This window comes from Neophocaena asiaeorientalis, unplaced genomic scaffold (genome assembly GCF_003031525.2).
Source record: "Neophocaena asiaeorientalis asiaeorientalis breed wild unplaced genomic scaffold, Neophocaena_asiaeorientalis_V1.1 scaffold110, whole genome shotgun sequence".
NCBI classification, from domain to species: domain Eukaryota; kingdom Metazoa; phylum Chordata; class Mammalia; order Artiodactyla; family Phocoenidae; genus Neophocaena; species Neophocaena asiaeorientalis.
This window is the reverse complement of record NW_020175053.1, coordinates 3,355,264-3,375,169: the sequence shown is the minus strand read 5'-3', so window position 1 is coordinate 3,375,169 and position 19,906 is coordinate 3,355,264. Positions and strand designations below refer to the sequence as shown.

Below are 19,906 nucleotides of genomic sequence, written 5' to 3'. Positions count from 1 at the left end.
TGATTTAGTGTCAGTTCTGAGTCTGGGCCTCAAGAGGTCTGAAGTGTTTCCACTTGTTCTCTTAGAACTTTGCCCAGCTGCCATGTGAAGCCTGGGAGAGGGCCACATGGACAAGTCCGTCCATCTTGAAGCCATCCCAGTTCGGCCAGCCTCCAACCAACTCAGCAGCTGACAAGAGACACAAGAATGAGCCCAGAAGACCCACCCAGCTGATAGAGGCCAAATTGCTGACCCACAGAAACAAGAGCAAAATAAACAGTTATTGTTTCAAGTCAGGAAGCTTTGGGATGGTTTGTTACTGCACGAAAACTAATTAACATGGCTTGCTTTGTACATGAAGCTTCAAGGTAATTCCTTTAGCCTTCCCTCTGCCCCTCCCCTGGCCACCAGAGAGTCACTGCTAAACAAACCCAACCTAAAGGGAAATTCCGTGGCCACACGGCTCAGTTGGTTTTCCCTGGTTGATGAGATATTATATATATTTTTAAAAAGTTAAACATGCACATAATATTTATCCCTATTAAAGTCATCTTATTATGTTTCTAGACGACTGGAGATAATCATTCTAATATGACATAATTTTTTGCAAACTGGTATTTTTCCAGTTTTAGTGAGAAATAATTGACATACATCACTGTCTAAGGTGTACAGCATGATGGTTTGATTTACATTTATTGTGAAATGATTACAATAGGTTTAGTTAACATCCATCATCTCATATAGATAAAATAAAAAGAAAAGAAAAAATATTTCTCCGTGTGATGAGAACTCTTAGGATCTGCTCTCTTAACAACGTTCCTATACATCATATAGCAGTAGTGACTGCAGTCACCATGTGGTACATTACAGCCCTAGTATTTATTTATCTTATAACTGCAAGTTTGTACCTGCTGACCGCCTTCCTCCAATTCCCCCTCCCCATGACCCCATTTCTGGTAACCACAAGTATGATTTCCTTTTCCATGAGTGTGTTGGGGATTTTTTGCTCTTATTTCACTTAGCATAGTTCCTTCAAGGTCCATCCATGTTGTTGCAAATGGTAGGATTTCCTCATTTTTTATGGCTGAAGAGTATTCCATTATATACATATACCACAACTTCTTTATCCATTTATCCACCAATGGAAACTTAGGTTGTTTCCATATTTTGGCTATTGTAAGTAATGCTGCTATGATCATGGGGGTGCAGATACCTTTTGGAGTTAGGTTTTTGCTTCCTTTGAATATATCCCCAGAAGTGAAATTGCCAGATCATGTGATGGTTCTATTTTTGATTTTTTGAGGAACCTCCAAAATGTCTTCCACAATGGCTACACCAATTTACATTCCCATCAACAGTGCACAAGGGTTCCCTTCTCTCTACACCCCTACCCACACTTGCTATCTCTTTTTAATGATGGCCATCATGGCCATTCCAACAGGTGTGATGTGATAGCACACTATAGTTTTGATTTGCACTTTCCTGATGATTAACGATATTGAGCATCTTTTCATGTACCTGTTAGCCATTCATATATCTTCTTTGAAAAAATGTCTGTTTAGGTCCTTTGCCCATTTTTAAATTGGATTCTATTTTTTTTTTGCTATTGAGTTGTATGAGTTCTTTATATATTTTGGATATTAACCCCTTATCAGATATTGCAACACTGACATTTAATTCCTTTTCTCAAAAAGTCCCCTAGCAAAAAAAAAAAAAAAAAAAAAAAAAAAAGTCCCCTAGCTATTACACAATTACACAGCACTTTCAAGAATCAACACTTGCTGGGAATTCCCTGGTAGTCCAGTGGTTAAGACGCCACAATCCACTGCAGGGGGCCCAGGTTTGATCACTGGTCAGGGAACTAAAATCCCACAAGCTGTGTGGCATGGCCAAAAAAAAAAAAAAACCACTTGTGCTATGTTCTAATTCATTAGTTTGATGTCAGTATATAGCTGTGACCTAATATATATAAATTATAATATTTTAGTACCATGGAATTCTATACTTGGGCCACATGCATGTAATGCACACCTTGAGTAACCTTGCTAGGCCTGATGGAAAGAGAGGGACTAAAAGGGCACGGCCTTCCTGAGAAGTACAGGTGCTTCATCATAAAACTGGTGATGCCTGATTCACACCAACTCAAACTTACTTGGAAATTTAGAAAAACAGAGCTGCCAAAGCTGTATGTTGTGACTTGTTGCTCCATAAAAACCTGTCTGTCGTCTTTGGAGTGAGAGAACATTTTCTTAGTACACATTTTTAAAAAAATACCATCAGAGTTAAGGATATTGATACTTTTTGTTCTTAAGTTTTTTGGTTTTTTTTTTTGTGGTATGCGGGCCTCTCACTGTTGTGGCTTCTCCCGTTGCGGAGCACAGGCTCCGGACGCGCAGGCTCAGCGTCCATGGCTCACGGGCCCAGCCGCTCCAAGGCATGTGGGATCTTCCCGGACCGGGGCACGAACCCGTGCCCCCTGCATCGGCAGGTGGACTCTCAACCACTGCGCCACCAGGGAAGCCCTGTTCTTAAGTTTTAAAAAGGTTACAACTTAGTCACAAGAAATAAAGTTTTTTAAAATTTTAATTTACATTATCCATAGAAAATATTCCTTTACTATCTTGTGTAAATTTACATTATCTACATAGCTCAGGAGAAACATATTAGGAAAGTAACAAACTTATTCAAAGAATAAGTCTCTCCTTTTTCCTATCACAGCTTTCAAATGGTAGCCTGTTAAATTAATTACTGTATATTATGCTAAATAATTTTAAAATGAATGTCGATTTAATGGACATTAGAGAAATCTGAGTCTTTAAAGCATTCATTCTACCTTTTAGTGTCAGGTTTTTGTGAGGTGTTTTAAACTGGAATGAAAGGGTGGACGATAACATCAGATGACTGCTAACTAATGGAAGGTTAAAACTCAGACTATTAAAAGGTACTTGAACTTGCCTTATCTACCCCTTAAGATTAAATGTATTTCACACCCTCTTAATAGATGCCTATCCTGTACTTTTACATGTCAGTGTGACAGAACAATGCACTGAAGTAACATGCTTAATGACTTTTAATTTACTGATAGAATACAAAGTGAGAAGCTCTAGGAAGCCGAGACATGGGAGAAATGACTGAAACACAGGCTTTATTACTATACCATTAACAGACAAAAATCCAGGTTAAGACTTCATTGGTAAAAATTACTGCTAAAACTGGCTGAATGCTAACTAATATTTTCTTTCCATCTTACTACAAAATAGAATGAAAAATCTGTCTTAATAAAGCCAATATGATTTCATAAATTATGAGATTTCAGAGAGTAAATAAGCTTCAAAATGTACCAAACAATCTGTATTCTTCAAAACTCACGCAAGCATTCTTTCCAGGAGATTGGAAAATAATGGAAACGAGCTCCTCAAACAAACTTTTTAGCCAGTATTACACATTTAACTTCTCAATTTCCAGGAGAAAAATAATACACAGGCAAAGTTAACATATGGCATTTTGGATCTCAAAAACCTCACTGCAAATCTAAAGAGAAAAAATTTGTGGAAATGATTTGTTTTGTTTCTATGTTCTCAAGTCAAAAAAGGAAAGGAAACAATGAATTTCTATGTGTAAATAATTATGAATAACAAACGTGTAGCTCATCAAGAAATCCATTACTTTCTATTCACTTTATGTGTACTTCAGAATCACACTATTAAATAAGTTTGGTCATAAACACATTTGGAAATACATTTTAATTTTTTTGACAGCTAGCAAACTATGGTTGGGAAGAATGTTTCTAAATATAAAAAAAAAATTTTAAGGTGCTTTGAAGTCACATACTGGAAATACAAAAGAAAGAAAACACACCAAAACGTAACTATGAAGAATCAAGGATCACAGAAAAACATAAAAAATTACTCCATTTAAATTAAGTAGAATCTTTTCTTCAGGACACTTAAAAAGAAATCTTTACTTTAGCTGTTTTATTTATGAGAACATAAATGAATCTTCTATAACTAGAAAGGCTTTGCTAAAGAGGCTAGAATCAAGATAAAAGGAATGCATTAAATTTTTAAGAGTTTTTTTTTTTTTAATCATAAAAGACTTTGAAAAAAATCTACCAGAGTAGAAGGAAAAAGCACCCAAGTTCCTCCCACTTCGGTAAATTCCTATGCGTTTCTAACAAAATAATGATGGCGCACTCCCCTGATTTAAAAAGTATTTCCCTATTGTATCAATAAAAATCTGTCAACATAACGGCTCCATAATGGAACATATTATGTACCAAAGTTCAGAGGCAGGCCTTAAATACTTCATCTCTTTCACAGCTTGTCCATGTTCTCATTCTGTATCACCGCCTTCAGAAACGTCATTATTATATTCCCTGTCACTATTACTTCAAAGTCATCCGTATTAACTAGAAAGAGGGTTGTGCTGAGATGTGGGATTCCTGTGTGGACTGGCTATTTACGTAATTCACTAACCTTCCTATGATTAACCTTGAGCACTGCTCAGTCGGCTGAACGTGGGATCCCAAGCAAACACAGCATTCACAGAAGAAAGGTGGATCCAGTGTCTCCACTCATTTCCTGCCACAGCCTCCCCCAAAATTCCTAAGTGGGTTTTATGTAACATTAACAGGCACTGTGCTAAGTGTTTTATATGCATTATCTTGGAGCTCATAAAACCTTTATCAAGGTATTATTCACCTTCATTTTCATATAAGGTGATGAATTTGTACATCATTCAATTAGTAAGTGGCTGAGATTTGACCCCAGTTTTGGATAGCTATTGCTGCTTTTTAAACAATGAGATGAGAAATATAAAGCTTATTTCTTATTAATTTAGCATCTCAATAATTATAGTTATTACTTTCTTAGAGAGAATGAGCCCATAATTAAACTTAGCTAACCCTTCAGGTTGTTTAATCAAAGGCACTATTATATCTTTCACTCTCAGTACCTGAATACAATTACAAGTGCTATCGCCAAAGTTTAATCATTGTTTGTAAAGGTAAAATAAGTATCAATGGCAAGAGTTGCAAAACCACTGTGTTGGGATTTAATACTTAATTCTTTTTTTTGCTTGGGCCCGTTAATGATCGCATCATCTGCCTCCCTGGTCTGGAAGTCCCAGGGAAAGTATGGGCGCTGCTCCTGGTACAGATGAAAGGCTGGAAGGGATGGGTCAGTGATCCAGCCCAACTGGGCTCCGACGTCAGATCTTCTGCCACAGGGTTGCTCCTGCCACCACTGCTTCCGCGTGTCAGAGCCAGAGTGAAGTGGATCGTGAAGTACCACGCTAGATGTTCTTAAAGTGTAATCACACCGTTCAATACATTTATGGTGGAAAAAATTATAACATTATACTAAATAGAAAACAGAAATTTATACATTTGAGCTATCCTACGTTGACCAGAATGAGTATTTAGAGATAATTTGGCAATTTGCTTTAAAAACTTATATGAAGGGACTTCCCTGGTGGCACAGTGGTTAAGAATCCGCCTGCCAATGCAGGGGACACAGGTTCGAACTCTGCTCCAGGAAGATCCCACATGTCGCGGAGCAACTAAGCCCGTGCGCCACAACTACTGAGCCTGTGCTCTAGAGACTGCGAGCCACAACTACTGAGCCCGAGCGGCACAACTACTGAAGCCTGTGTGCCTAGAGCCCACTCTCCGCAACAAGAGAAGCCACCGTGATGAGAAGCCCGTGCACCGCAACAAAGAGTAGCCCCCGCTTGCTGCAACTAGAGAAAGCCCACACGCAGCAAAGACCCAACACAGCCAAAAATAAATTTTAAAAAAAGTATTTTACATTTGTATTATTGAAAATCTTGAATATGACAAAGAATTTCAATTTTTTTATGCCAGAAGACAGATTTTATATAATTATTAAATCAACTTTAATGGAAAATCTTGTTCTCTATACATCTAAGGTTCTGGTGAGATCTTAATCCATGCAAAATAAATGGCGGGGGGGTAATTATTCATCTAAGACTAAGCCTAGATTTTAAGAGTTAAAATTTATTTTATAAACTTCCAAATTTCCAGGTCAGAGATGGAAACTAATAACTTGAGGGAAATTTTTATTTATATTCTGATGTAAAGTTGCTGATAAATATCTCCATTCTTTAACTGTTGCCAAAATCTGAGAGATTTGTTAGCAATGTTGTTAAAACAGGGAAGTATCACCATTGAAAACAACATTATAGTCTAGCAGACAGCAAATGACTTGGATTTACAGAATCTGGATTCAAGTCCTGGCCCGTAAACTGCAGCATGTAACACCAAATCTCAGCTTTTCAGATACTTTGTGATCCAGCAATCCTACTCCTAGGTATTTAATCAAGAGAAATGAAAACATACATCCACACAAAGACCTATACATGGAAGTAAATAACTTCATTCATAATCACCAAAAACTGGAAACAAGCCAGTACAGAAACAAGCAGTACAGAAGGTAGTTCAGAAAATATATTTCTCTATTCTACTTTCAAGCTAAAACTAAACTTCTCTAAACTAACATACTTTTTTTAAAAACAAAGAAACATAAAACAATGCTGGTGAAAAATGCAAAATGTGAAAGCTGTATATATAATATACAACCTTTATTCTATGTTTAGGTGTTAAAAATCACCTAAACATAGAATAAAAAGGACTATATCAAATATAAAGAGTAGTCTGTGTTTAGAAAACAGGACTATAAATGATTTAGTTTCCTTTTTCTACTTCTATGTATTTTGTGGATTCCTTTGAGAACAAAATATTTTTATAATGGCAAGTAAACATTTTAAATTTAAGCAGTAGGACTTCTGAAGATCCAGTTTAATTTCATACAATAAAAAAAAACATACTCAAAAACACAAATTAATGTTCTTAAATATTAAATCAAACAAACTATAAGTGTTTATAATATCTTGACCTAAAACCCCCAGGAATGTAAGAACAAAGGTAATTATGAAAATGAACACTGTATAAGCATCAGTAACCAACAAGACTGTACCTGTGCTGATACTATTTTCACAACCCTTATATAGGTCAAATGGATATTTAAAAACCAATATATAAACAACACACCCTCGAACAATTAGCCTTTATTCAAAACAATAAACATAATTATAATTACGTTACAACAAATCTGTTTTGACAAATTAATACTCTTTAAGGAGGCCATCAGACAGACTTTCAAACTCGGAACAGAAGTATCTAAACCAAATCTTATCACCATGTTCTTTATACATTCAAACGGTTGCCTTGAAAATAATATAAACAAGTGAAATACAGAAAACAGAATTTATCCTTTTGGCTAAATAGATCAGCATACAAGTTCATGTACATACATGATCTACCAAAATATATCAAACGACACCCATATCTTATATAAACCTTGTAACAAAATTTTAATCCTACTTACTACAAAAGTACCCCAAAGCATTTCTTTAAAATCATCCAGGTGAGGTGAAATAGGGGCAGGTAGAGATGAGACTGGACCAGCCATATGCTGACGACTGGTGAAGCTAAGTGACGGGTAAATAGGGACTTTACTATTCTCCCTATTAAAATTATATTTGAAAACTTCCAAGTGTCCCAATGAAATCCTCATCTTTGGTCTTCTTTTTTTTGAGGGGGGGGGGGACATGGCACATGACTTGTGGGATCTTAGTTCCCCAACCAGGGATCGAACCAGTGCCCCCTGCAGTGGAAGCACAGAGTCCTCACCACTGGACTGCTAGGGAAGTCCCCCTCATCTCTGGTTTTTTAAAATAAATTTATTTATTTATTTGTTTTTATTTTTGGCTGTGTTGGGTCTTCGTTGCTGTGCGCGAGCTTTCTCTAGTTGTGGTGAGCGGGGGCTACTCTTCCTTGTGTTGCATGGGCTTCTCATTGTGGTGACTTCTCTTGTTGAGGAGCATGAGCTCCAGTCGCCCAGGCTTCAGTAGTCGTGGCTCGCAGTGTCTAGAGCACAGGCTCAGTAGTTGCGGTGCACAGGCTTAGTTGCTCTGTGGCATGTGGGATCTTCCTGGACTAGGGCTCAAACCCGTGTCCCCTGCACTGGCAGGCGGATTTTTAACCACTGCACCACCAGGGAAGCCCTCATCTTTGTTTTCTTGTTTTTTTTTTTTGTTGTTAACTTTATTTATTTATGGCTGCGCTGGGTCTTTGTTGCTGCGCGGGCTTTCTCTAGTTGCGGTGTGCGGGCTTCTCAATGCGGTGCCTTCTCTTGTTGCAGAGCACAGGCTCTAGGCATGCAGGCTTCAGTAGTTGTGGCGTGCAGGCTCAGTAGTTGTGGCTCGTGGGCTCTAGAGCGCAGGCTCAGTAGTTGTGGCCTACTGGCTTAGTTGCTCTGCGGCATGTGGGATCTTCCCAGACCAGGGCTTGAGCCCATGTCCCCTGCCTTGGCAGGCGGATTCTTAACCACTGTACCACCAGGGACGTCCCCTTCATCTTTGTTTTAATGTAATAATTCAACAGGTGAAACAGCCAGTGAAAATAAATTTTAGTCTCCACTTATAAACTTTATCAGCTATTCTAACTGCTAACATTTGAAGGGAAACAAAACTTACTCTTCCCTTAAATTACATCAGGTCTAACTCATTACTTTTATTTTTTTAAGATTTACTTATTTATTTACTTATTTCAGCTGCACCAGGTCTTAGCTGCAGCACGCAGGATCTTTGTTGCAGCATGTGGGCTCTAAGTTGCAGCATGCGGGCTCTTAGTTGCAGCATGCGGGCTCTTAGTTGCAGCATGAATGCCAGATACAGTTCCCTGACCAGGGATCAAACCCCAGCCCCCTGCATTGGGAGCGTGCAGTCTTACCCACCGGACCACCAGGGATGTTCCTAACTCATTACTTTGGGATATTAATTTCAGAGATTTTCATGAGGTATTAACTGAAGCAAAACAGGACAAAAATAAGTTAGAGTCACAACTTTTAAGAGCAGGGAAGCAGAAAAAAGAGAGAATACACTATAGGAAAATAAAGTAGTGTTTATAAAAGGAAAGAGGGAACATTGTATACTATATGCCAAAATATTACTAGTAGAGTAACAAATCAAGATAACTGTATGGGCTTCCCTGGTGGCGCAGTGGTTGAGAGTCCGCCTTCAAAAAAAAAAAAAAAAAAAAGATAACTGTAGCAAAAAAACTAATATGGAATTTAATTAGCACTCATTAAGGAAAAAGGAAGAGAAAGTTAATTTTTTAGTTTGCTGTGATTAAGAAATTCCTGATGTTACCTGAACTATTTATATTTTTAACTTAAAACAAAATACATTAAAAAAAACTAGAATTATTAATGAGAAACTACTTTGAAATCCCAACTTATTTCAGATAATCTAAGATTTCTTTAGTAGTTAAATCAATTTTTAGAATAGAAAAAAAGCAGACTGTTGATTTAGTATATAAAAGCGTTAAATAAATATTCAGAAAACCAGTAAAGTGCTAAAAGAATGCATCAATGATCTCTGAACCTAAGTTTGAATATCTTCATGAAATATAAAGTTTACATCATCCTAAATATGACCATAAATATTAGCTAAAAGTACTCACAAATCAGTAAGGAGTTTTTCAGTTTTTGTTTTTTAATATTTTTTTAAATTTATTTATTTTTGGCTGCATTGGGTCTTCGTTGCTGTGCACAGGCTTTCTCTAGTTGTGGTGAGTGGGGGCTACTCTTCGTTGCAGTGCACGGGCTTCTCATTGCGGTGGCTTCTCTTGTTGCATGCAGAACATGGGCCCTAGGCATGCGGGCTTCAGTAGTTGTGGCACACGGGGCTCAGTAGTTGTGGCTCGTGGGCTCTAGAGCACAGGCTCAGTAGTTGTGGCACACGGGCTTAGCTGCTCCGCAGAATGTGGGATCTTCCTGGACCAGGGCTTGAATCCATGTCCCCTGCATTGGCAGGTGGATGCTTAACCACTGTGCCACCAGGGAAGCCCTGGTTTTTCAGTTCTTAATACAAAATGGGTCTTGAGATTTCTGGTGTAGAAGCATAATATTGATTCAAATTTTAAATGCTCTTTTCACAAAAGCAGAAGAAAAAACAAGTAAAGATTTTATTAAAAGCAAAATCCTGTTTTACCATCTTTCCCCTGAAAGAAGACAGCTCAACCACTCATTATATGAGCAAAGGAACACACGAAGATGACAATATTACTTTCCTGATGTTAAAATTACATTTCTTTCCTGTCAGAAGCACAAAATAAATATTTACGTAGGGACCACCCTTCTGCGTAGCAACTTGTAGGAGAGGCAGGAATGACTGTGCTGGTAAAAAACATTTACACAAGCCTGAGCTTCCAGGGAAAATGTTTTATATTTAGTTACTTCATGAGTTGTGGAGGGCTCAACATAAACAAATGTTCTAACTTACCCTCACAGTACAGCATTTCAACACTACAGATGTTGTTCAAACCAAATAACTAAAAGAAAAGCGAAACTCCCTCTTAGGAGGGAAGTTTCTTTACACTTCTATAGCATGGTGTTTCTTAAAGTTCTTATCTCTCACCTTCATTTCTGTGCATGTTTGTCTCTAAGTTTAAGGAGAAAAGCTATCATTGCCATCTAAAATGTCAACGTGCCTCGTACTTTGTTGAATGTGAAAGTGGAATTTTAATAACTTAGTAGTGTGATGGCAAACAAAGCCCCAGCAATTCTTCACCTTTTCAGGGCAATCAACCACTTTGAGAACCTCCTGAAAGCTATGGACTTTTCTCCTAGAAAACAGTACATTTGCAAATTTGAATATAATTCTGGGGATCCCCTTTAAGAGAAGCACCAAAGAGGCCTAAGGACACCAGCTGACAGTTCTTGGCACATGAAACGCCAATAGCCAATCTATTCCTCAACTGAAGAGAATAGGAATAAAAGAGGGCACTAAAGTTCAAGTTTCTATCAAACCACAGAGGCAACCCCCAACACTAGGGCACAAAGACAAGAACCAAGCATCTACCAACCAACCACCACCCAGACCACAGCAAGAACACCAGCCGTTCAAAACAAACAAACCAAAAACTTCTCTGCAGGAAAATGATCAGCCTCAGAGCAGAAAACACACTCCAGCATCAAGGGCTTCCCTGTCCCTCAGGCGATACCCTCCAGTCTGTGTATGTCAGCCCTCCCCACAAACACAGTCTCCCAATCAGGCTTTTTTTTTTTTTTTTTTGGCGGTACGCGGGCCTCTCACTGTTGTGGCCTCTCCCATTGCGGAGCACAGGCTCTGGACACGCAAGCTCAGCGGCCATGGCTCACGGGCCCAGCCGCTCCGCGGCATGTGGGATCTTCCCGGACCAGGGCACGAACCCGTGTCCCCTGCATTGGCAGGCAGACTCTCAACCACTGCGCCACCAGGGAAGCCCCCAATCAGGCTTTTATGCTTCATTCCTAACTATAATGGACAACTAAGGAACACTATACATTTGAGGAAAGCCTCCTGCATGAAAGAGATATAAATTGAAAGAAAAAAATAATCTTGGAAGAAAGAGAAATCCACGTAACAGAATGGGGAGGTGAGGAGTGGAGACACACCTCCATCTCCATCAGTAAAATTTCCAGTAAGTATTCTCAGGATATCTGAGAAAACAGTGCATTCAAATACAAGTAAAAGTGTTAAAAGAAAAATTAACAAGCAGAAAATAAGAAGTAAAATTTTAAAGTTATTGCTAAAATTTAAAAATTCAATAGAAAGGGTTCAAAGGTAAAGTCAAGGAACTCTCCCAAAAAGCAGAATACGGTGAAAACAGATTTAAGATTTATGACACTACATACAAGCAACGAACAACCTGAAAATGAAATTAAGAAAACAGTTCCATTTACAACAACATCAAAAAGAATAAAATACCTATGAGTAAACCTAACAAAAGAAGTATAAGACCTGTACGCTGAAAACTACAAAATACTGTTGAAAGAAATGAAAGAAAAATTTAAACAAAAGGAAAGACACTCCTTGCTCATGAATCAGAGGACTTAATACTGTTAACATGGCAATAATTCCCAAATTGATCTACAGAGTCAACGTAAACCCAATCAAAATCACAGCTGGCAATACCAAAGGCACAATCTATGAAAGGAAAAAATGGGTAATTTGGACTTTTAAAATTTAAAACTTCTGCTCTGCAAAAGACACTGTCAAGAGATTAAGAAGACAAGCCAGGGGACTTGCTGGGAGGTCCAGTGGTTAAGACTTCGCCTTCCAACGCAGGGGGTGTGAAGTTTGATCCCTGGTTGGGGAGCTAAGATCCCACGTGCCTTGCAGCCAAAAAACCATTAACATAAAAATACAGAAGCAATACTGTAACAAATTCAATAAAGACTTTATTTATTCAATAAAGACTTTATTTATTCAATAAAGACATCAAAAAAAATCTTAAGAAAAAGAAAACAAGAAGACAAGCCACAGACAGGGAGAAAATGTTTGCAAGAGACACATCTGATAAAGGACTGTTAATCCAAAAGATACAAAGAACTCTTAAAACTCAACAGGAAGAAAATGAACAGCTCAATTTAAAAATGGGCAAAAGACATAAAGACACCTCACCAAAGAGGATATACAGACAGCAAATAAAGCATATGAAAAAAAGCTCAACGTGTCATTAGGAAATTGCAAATTAAAACAACGAGATACCAATATACACCAATTAGAACAACTAATATTCAAAACACTGACAGCAGCAAATGCTGGTGTGGATGTGGAGCAACAGGAACTCTCACTCACTGCTGGTGGGAATGCAAAACCGTACAGCCACTTTAGAAGACAGTCTGGCAGTTTCTTACAAAAGTAAACACACTCTCAGCATATGATCCAGCTATTGTGCTCCTTGGTATTTACTCAAATGAGTTGAAATTTTATGTCCACACAAAAACCTGCACATGGATGTTTGTAGCAGCTTTATTCTTTTTTTTTTTTTTTTTGTGGTACGCGGGCCTCTCACTGTTGTGGCCTCTCCCGATGCGGAGCACAGGCTCCGGACGCGCAGGCTCAGCGGCCATGGCTCACGGGCCTAGCTGCTCCGTGGCATGTGGGATCTTCCCGGACCGGGGCACGAACCTGTGTCCCCTGCATTGGCAGGCGGACTCTCAACCACTGCGCCACCAGGGAAGCCCGCAGCTTTATTCTTAATTGCAAAACTTGGAAGTAATCAAGATGTCCCTCAATGAGTGAATAGAAAACAAACTGTGATACACCCATAAAATGGAATATAAATAAGTAAGCTATCAAGCCACAGAAAAACATGCAGGAACCAAAAATGCATACTGCTAAATGAAAAGAAGCCAGCCTGGAAGGGCTACATACTGTATAACTCCAACTGTATAACATATTGAAACAGCAGAATTATATAGACAGTAAAATGCAGTGGGGGATGCAGAGGCCATGTGGAAGCACAGGGGATTTTTAGGGCAACAAAACAATTCTGTGTTACACTGTAATGGCAGATATATGACATTATACATTTGTCAAATCCATAGAACTGTCGAACACAAAGCATGAACCCTAATGTAATGTAATGTGGACTTTAGTTAATAATAGTATGTCAATATTGGTCCATCAATTGTAACGAATGTACAAACTAATGCAAGATGTTAATAGTAGGGGAAACAGTGGGTATGTGTAGGGGAAAGGAGTATATGGGATCCTTCTGCATTTTCTGCTCAGTTTTGCTGTAAACCAAAAACTACTCCAATTAATAAAGTCAAATATATTTATATATAAAAGTCCTAGCTGGCTTTATTACAGAAATCAACAAGCTGACCCTAAAATTTATATGGTAATGCAAGGGCCCAAAGTATTAAAAACAAATCTTGAAAAACAACAAAATTAGAAAATTCATACTTTGTGTTTGTTAAACATACCACAAATCTACAGTAATCAAGACAGTGTGGTACTGGCAAAAAGATAGATATATAAATCAATGGAATACAACTGAGAGTCCAAAAATAAACTCTTACATTTATGGTCAAATAATTCTCAACAAGAGTGTCAAGATAATTCAACAGAGAAAAAAATAATATTTTCAACAAATGATGCTGAGACAACTAGATATCCATACACAAAAGAATAAATTTGGACCCCTACCTAATACCATATATAAAAATCAACTCAAAATAAATTGCAGACCTAAATATAAGAGCTAAAACTACAAAATTCTTAGAAGAAAATAGACAAGTATATTTATAACCCTGAGTTAGGCAATGGTTTCTTAGCTACAACACCAAATGCAAAAGCAACAATAAATAAATAAATAAGACTGCATCAAAATTTAAAACTTTTGTGTTGCAAATAATACCATCAAGAAAGTGAAAAGACAACCCACAAAATGGGAGAAATTATTTGCAAGTCATATATCTGATAATGGACTTGTACCCAGAATATATAAATAACTCTTATAACCTAACAATAAAAGGACAATAAGCCAATTAAAAAATGGGCATTGGTTCTGAATAGACACTTCTCCAAGGAAGATATATGAATGCCAATAAGCACATGAAAAGATGCTCAATATCATGAGTCGTTAGAGAAATGCAAATCAAAACCACTTCACACCCACTAAGATGCCTATAACAAGTGCTGGTGAGGATGTAGAAAAATTGGAACCTGCATACACAGTGGTGGAAATGTATACAGCCACTTTGGAAAATACTTTAGTGGCTCCTCAAAATGTTAAACATAGAAAATATGACCCAGCAACTCTACTCCTAGGTATATACCCAAAAGAAATGAAAACAGATACCCACATAAAAACTTATACACAAGTATCCACAGCTCCATTACTTGCATAGCCAAAAGGTGGAAACAATCTAAACATTCATCAACTGATGAATGGATAAATTAAATGTGGCATATCCATACAGTACAATATTATTTGACCATAAAACAACAAAGTACTGATACATACTGTAATACAGATGAATTGTGAAAGCATTATGCTCAATAAAAGAAGACAGGCATAAAAGACAACATATTGTATGATTCCATTCATATTAAATGTCCAGAATAGGCATATAGAGATACTCTGATTAAAAAAATATATATTTAACACATAATAATAGTTGGTTGCTTTCTCTAGAACTATGTAGAATTAGAAGGAAACTCTGAGATCACCCAGCCGGTCAAGTCACAGTGAAGGTGTGGCAGATTGTATTTTCCAAACATGGCCACGTCATTCACCCCATCCACTAAGCTCTCCTAGTGTTACACTCATGCTCCTCCATCAGAGGCGAGGCCTGTGTACCCTCCTCTTAAATCCAGGTGGGCCTACCACCATGATGGAAGTAACACCATAACCTCAATGGTGTGGCCATAAAAGGCAATACAGCTTCCCCTGCTGTGTTTCGTGAGACACATGGTCTTGGAAGCCCTGAGCCAACATATAAGGAATCTGGCTAGTCTTAAGCCAGCATGCTGGAGAAGTCATACAAAGAGACTACTGACAGGGAGGGAGGAAAGGAGGGGAGAGAGAGAGGGGGCCAGGGGGGTGAGAGAGAGAGAGAACGAAGAATCTTCCCAGCCTAGCTTTGTGATATCCAATACAGCAGTCACTAGCCACATGCAGCTGTTTAAATTTAAATTAATTAAAATGATTAAATTTAAAAATCTGCTTTTCAGCCACACTAGTCATATTTCAAGTGCTTAACAACCACGTGACTAGTTTCTACTGTACCTGACAGGGCTGATGTAGACCATTTCTATCATCATAGAAAGTTCTAGCGGACAGCGGTGCCTCAGGTAGTTTCAGCTGCCAGCCTTCAGGCCGCCCCAGCTAATAATGTTGTGTGGTGCAGATGAACTACCAAGCACCACACAGGATGCAAATTCATGCTCAAAATAAACGTTGTTGTTGTTTCCAGCCACTGAGCTTTGGGGTGGTTTGTCACACGGCCACAGTGAGGGAATGCAAGGAGAGTTAAGGGCAGAATGTGAAATAATCAGCGGAGTCCATAAAACCAGGTAAATGGTAGAACCAATCACATTTCACTGCAATGTCCAGTAAGTGCTTAGCACAATGTCGTAAGTGCTTAGGAATAAATGAACAAGAAAACCCTCAATACTCGAGGCCTCTATCATTTTAACCCCAAGCACCCTGACACTATGCACCAGAAGCACTGTCTCTACTATTCCAGAAAAAGATTTGATGATTCCTAGTTCTGAAGGAACAGGAATCAGAAATGTTTGCATCAGTGAATTAGTGGTTTAAAAAAAAAAAAAAAAAAAAAGAGTCCTACCTTCTTTCCAATGAGTTTACTAAAATCACCATTTAACAAGCAGGTGAAGCTTCACCTGATTTTCCAGTTTTTACACTTAATTTTTACTCTACTTTTTGAAGCATTTTGCAAGTATTACAGAATTTTAAACTGAAAAACAAAACAAACAAAAACTTCTGAGAGTTTTTACCTATAGTAACCAAACGCTTTCTTCTTTAAATACTGCATTACCAAGCAAGGTCTTTCAAATAGAATCCAATTTTTAATTATTTGAATAATGGAAATTACAGACTTGGAGAGTCAAAAAATAATCTGAGATTTAAGTAAATTTCTACCTAAACATGAATATAGCAATTGTTATGAGACTTTATTTCCAATAATGAATAATGAAGATACATTGAAACAACGTGGGAAGTGGCACAGATTCACCTCTGACCACAGCACAAAGCTGGACTTCATGAGAAAACTACCAAATTTTCAGCCAGCACAAGCCTAAGCCGACGTGCCATATCAAAACTTCCATGTAGGGACTTCCCTGGTGGCGCAGTGGTTAGGAATCCGCCTGCCAGTGCAGGGGACATGGGTTTGAGCCCTGGTCCGGGAAGACCCCACATGCCGCGGAGCAACTAAGCCCGTGCGCCACAACTACTGAGCCCGCGCGCCACAACTACTGAGCCCGCGCGCCTAGAGCCCGAGCTCCGCAACAAGAGAGGCCACCACGACAAGCCTGTGCACCGCAACGAAGAGTAGCCCCCGTCTGCCACAACTAGAGAAAGACTGCACGCAGCAAAGAAGACCCAATGCAGCCAAAAAAAAATAAAATTAAATTAAAAAAAACTTCCATGTATAAAACTACGTGATATTAAAGAATTATTGTTAATTTTTAAAGTGCTAATAGTATGTTTTCAAGAGTTCTTATCTTTCAGAGATAGACTATACATTTATGATAAAATAATATCAGGGGTCTGACTGACACTAAACAGAGCTATAGGGTGAACAGTGCAGGGGAACAGAGATGAAGTAAGGGTAGCCCCGAGTGAATGATGGCTGTAACTGCTGATTATTACTGCTGTTCATTATACTCTTCCCTCTTCTATTTATGCTTAAAAACATCCATAGTGAAAACCCTAACCCTAACCAACCAACCTCTCTAGTTAAATGTTTTGGTTAAAATGCAAAGTGAGGGTACAGAGTATGAGATGGTGACCACCACACTCACATAAAGGCCAGGCTTCCCAAAATTTTAATTATTAATGAGGACCAAAATGTCACAAATCAGCACATAATACCTCTCATCTATAAAAATTATTACCACTTCTAGTACATACAAATGCTCTCATGTCAGGATTACAGCTAAGAGGTAGCTGAGTCATACTTTATACAGAATTCTAATATGTGTGGTTACTGAATTTCTTAGCCAACAGCTGGAAGAGAGGCTAATAAATACAGACCCAAGACTGCTGACGGTCTAACAGGATGGGAAAAGAAAGAACAGCTGTGTAAGACATGAAGTTCACCACTAATTAATGCAACTTTAAGAACAGTAATAACCAGTATGTGTATGGAAAGGCCACAGGCTTCGGGTTCAAATACAGGCCACCTTCCACAGCCACTTAATAGCTCTGTAAACTAAGCCATTACTTAACCTCACTTCTCTCTTCAGAAAGGCTTGCCTTGATGGCTGAGAGAGAGATCACTGTCAAGCATCTTGGAAGCACATTCTCCCAACACCTGCAACCTTGAGAAACCCTGACCCTGAATCCCCCAGCTCAGCTGCTCCTAGGTTCCCAACCATCAGCAACTGCGTAAATAATAAATGTTTACTGCATTAAGTTGCTGTTTGGGGTAACTTGTTACTTAGAACAGACAATTAGTGTATTATATTTAGGGAACAGTTTGTCTATGATTTGACTAGCTAAATTTTTTTTCTAAATATAGTGAGTCTCTTTGCTATGTAAACTAGATTATACAAGGGAACCCTTTAATTCATCTGAATAGGCTACTCATCACCTTGTAACAGCATGTTTACAAAGCTGGATATCATTTTCCATACTGAATTCCTTGAGTCTGACATTGCTTGTACGCAAGAGAAGTATGGGGGCAAAACCCCGGACCAGTGTCATGGCTCATTACCTCAGACCTTACACTCTCTATCTGTATATATGTGCTCTGTGTCTGCGCTACAGTATATTTTAATAGTAAAAAAGTACTCTTAGTCCTACCTGAATGAGGCATTTGCTCACATCACTAGCACAGAGTGCTTTGTTACAACTCAGTGACATGGGGACCCATGTCAGGAACACCAGGATGGCTACAGTAAGCATAACAACAGAGCGTGACTTCATGTTTCTTCAAAGACAATCACCAACTCCCAGGAAGCTAAACAAACAAACAAAAAGAAAAAAAAACAACAAAAACTTTAATTCAAAGGCAAATGCTAGGGTAAAAACAAATACAAAAATGAAAATCAAATAAATAAACCAAGACTCATTGTGTTAAAAGACTTTTGAGTGACTGTTTAAAGATTATTCTCAATGAAAGATTACTTAAACACTCAAAAAAAAGCTACAATATACAGTAATATCTTGTTAGCCATCTTCAAAGATACAGAATTCTGAAATTCCTCAGGGTACCCAGAAATGGTGACTGTGAAAATTAAAGTGAATATGTGTGTGTGTGTGTATGAATACATACCATCAGTAACCTGAAAGTATCAATATATAAAGCAAATAAGTAGTTTCAATGCTGCACTGCTTTGCAAAACAAAAAAAAAACTATTAATATTGTATTATAATTTAAAAAACATTTATCAATATTTTAATTCTTAGAATTAAGACAAATTTTAAAAATGCAAATTATTCTAGTGTCTACTTGTTACTATCTCATTTTGTCTCTTAACATAATTAGCCAAAATGAAGCAGCTCAGCGGAAGGAGTGGACAGTTGCTCCTTAAATAATTTAGCGAATAACAAAGGGAACAGTAAATTATTAACTGCATTAAGAACTCTAACTTACCAAAATGTGAAGCTATTCTTTTAATTCTCTACCTTAGGTACCAGTGATTCTTCAAAGATATTGAAGAAAATATTACAGTCCAAAAAGAAAAAGGAAAGAAAGACCAGCACAAATTCTGACAGTGGCTGAACAACCAACAGTCATTAAACTTTTAAAAAGGAGAAGATAAAACTTCTTGGGGTTTAAAACACACCCCCCAAACAGAATCAATTAAATAAACGACTAGTGATGTAAGACGGATAAAAGATGCGTTTATGGGCCTTTATGATTGCTGTAAACCTGTATTCTAAGTGTTAGCAAGAACAATAAAGCAAAGGCAAGAAGAAGGTGAAGAGTACCGGGCTCTGTGCCCGTGTGGCTCGGTTCTGTAGGAGAAAGCCTCAGGGGCCGTGGCCGAGACCGGGGGTACCCTCCTGGGACCGTCAGGACCCACCGCCCGCTTTACTGAACCGCACGCCCAAGTCCGGTGACTCCGGAGCCACCGGCACGTATTCGTGGGGGCCAAAGAAGGCATCGGAAAACGGATTCTTCCAGAGCTAGTTTTCTCCCCACAGCAACTGAAAATGGGATATTTTCCCCCACCTCACGGCCGTCTGCGTTCCGGTCCCCGAACCTCCACAGAACAGGCGTCCAGGTGAACGAGGCACGCAGAGGCAGGTAACCGAGCTCCTCCTAGGGGAGCGGCTCCCTCCGGGGCCTTGGGAACAAAGCGCAGCAGCCGA

General features: G+C 38.5%; 1 protein-coding gene across 2 annotated transcripts in view; it reads right to left on the bottom strand.

Annotated features, from left to right (window-relative positions):
• Positions 1-19,887, bottom strand: part of TWSG1 (twisted gastrulation BMP signaling modulator 1) — a 34,839-nt gene extending 14,952 nt beyond the window's left edge. For both annotated transcript variants that reach the window (XR_003005777.1, XM_024763935.1), the window contains exons 1-2: positions 19,767-19,887; positions 18,392-18,548 (exon numbers count right to left, since the gene is read on the bottom strand). Coding sequence is in view for 1 of the 2 variants with exons in the window: in XM_024763935.1 (XP_024619703.1) it covers positions 18,392-18,514 (123 nt within the window). In the remaining variant the exon portion in view is untranslated. The remainder of the gene's footprint in view (positions 1-18,391; positions 18,549-19,766) is intronic.
• Between the last annotated feature and the right edge of the window lie 19 nt (positions 19,888-19,906).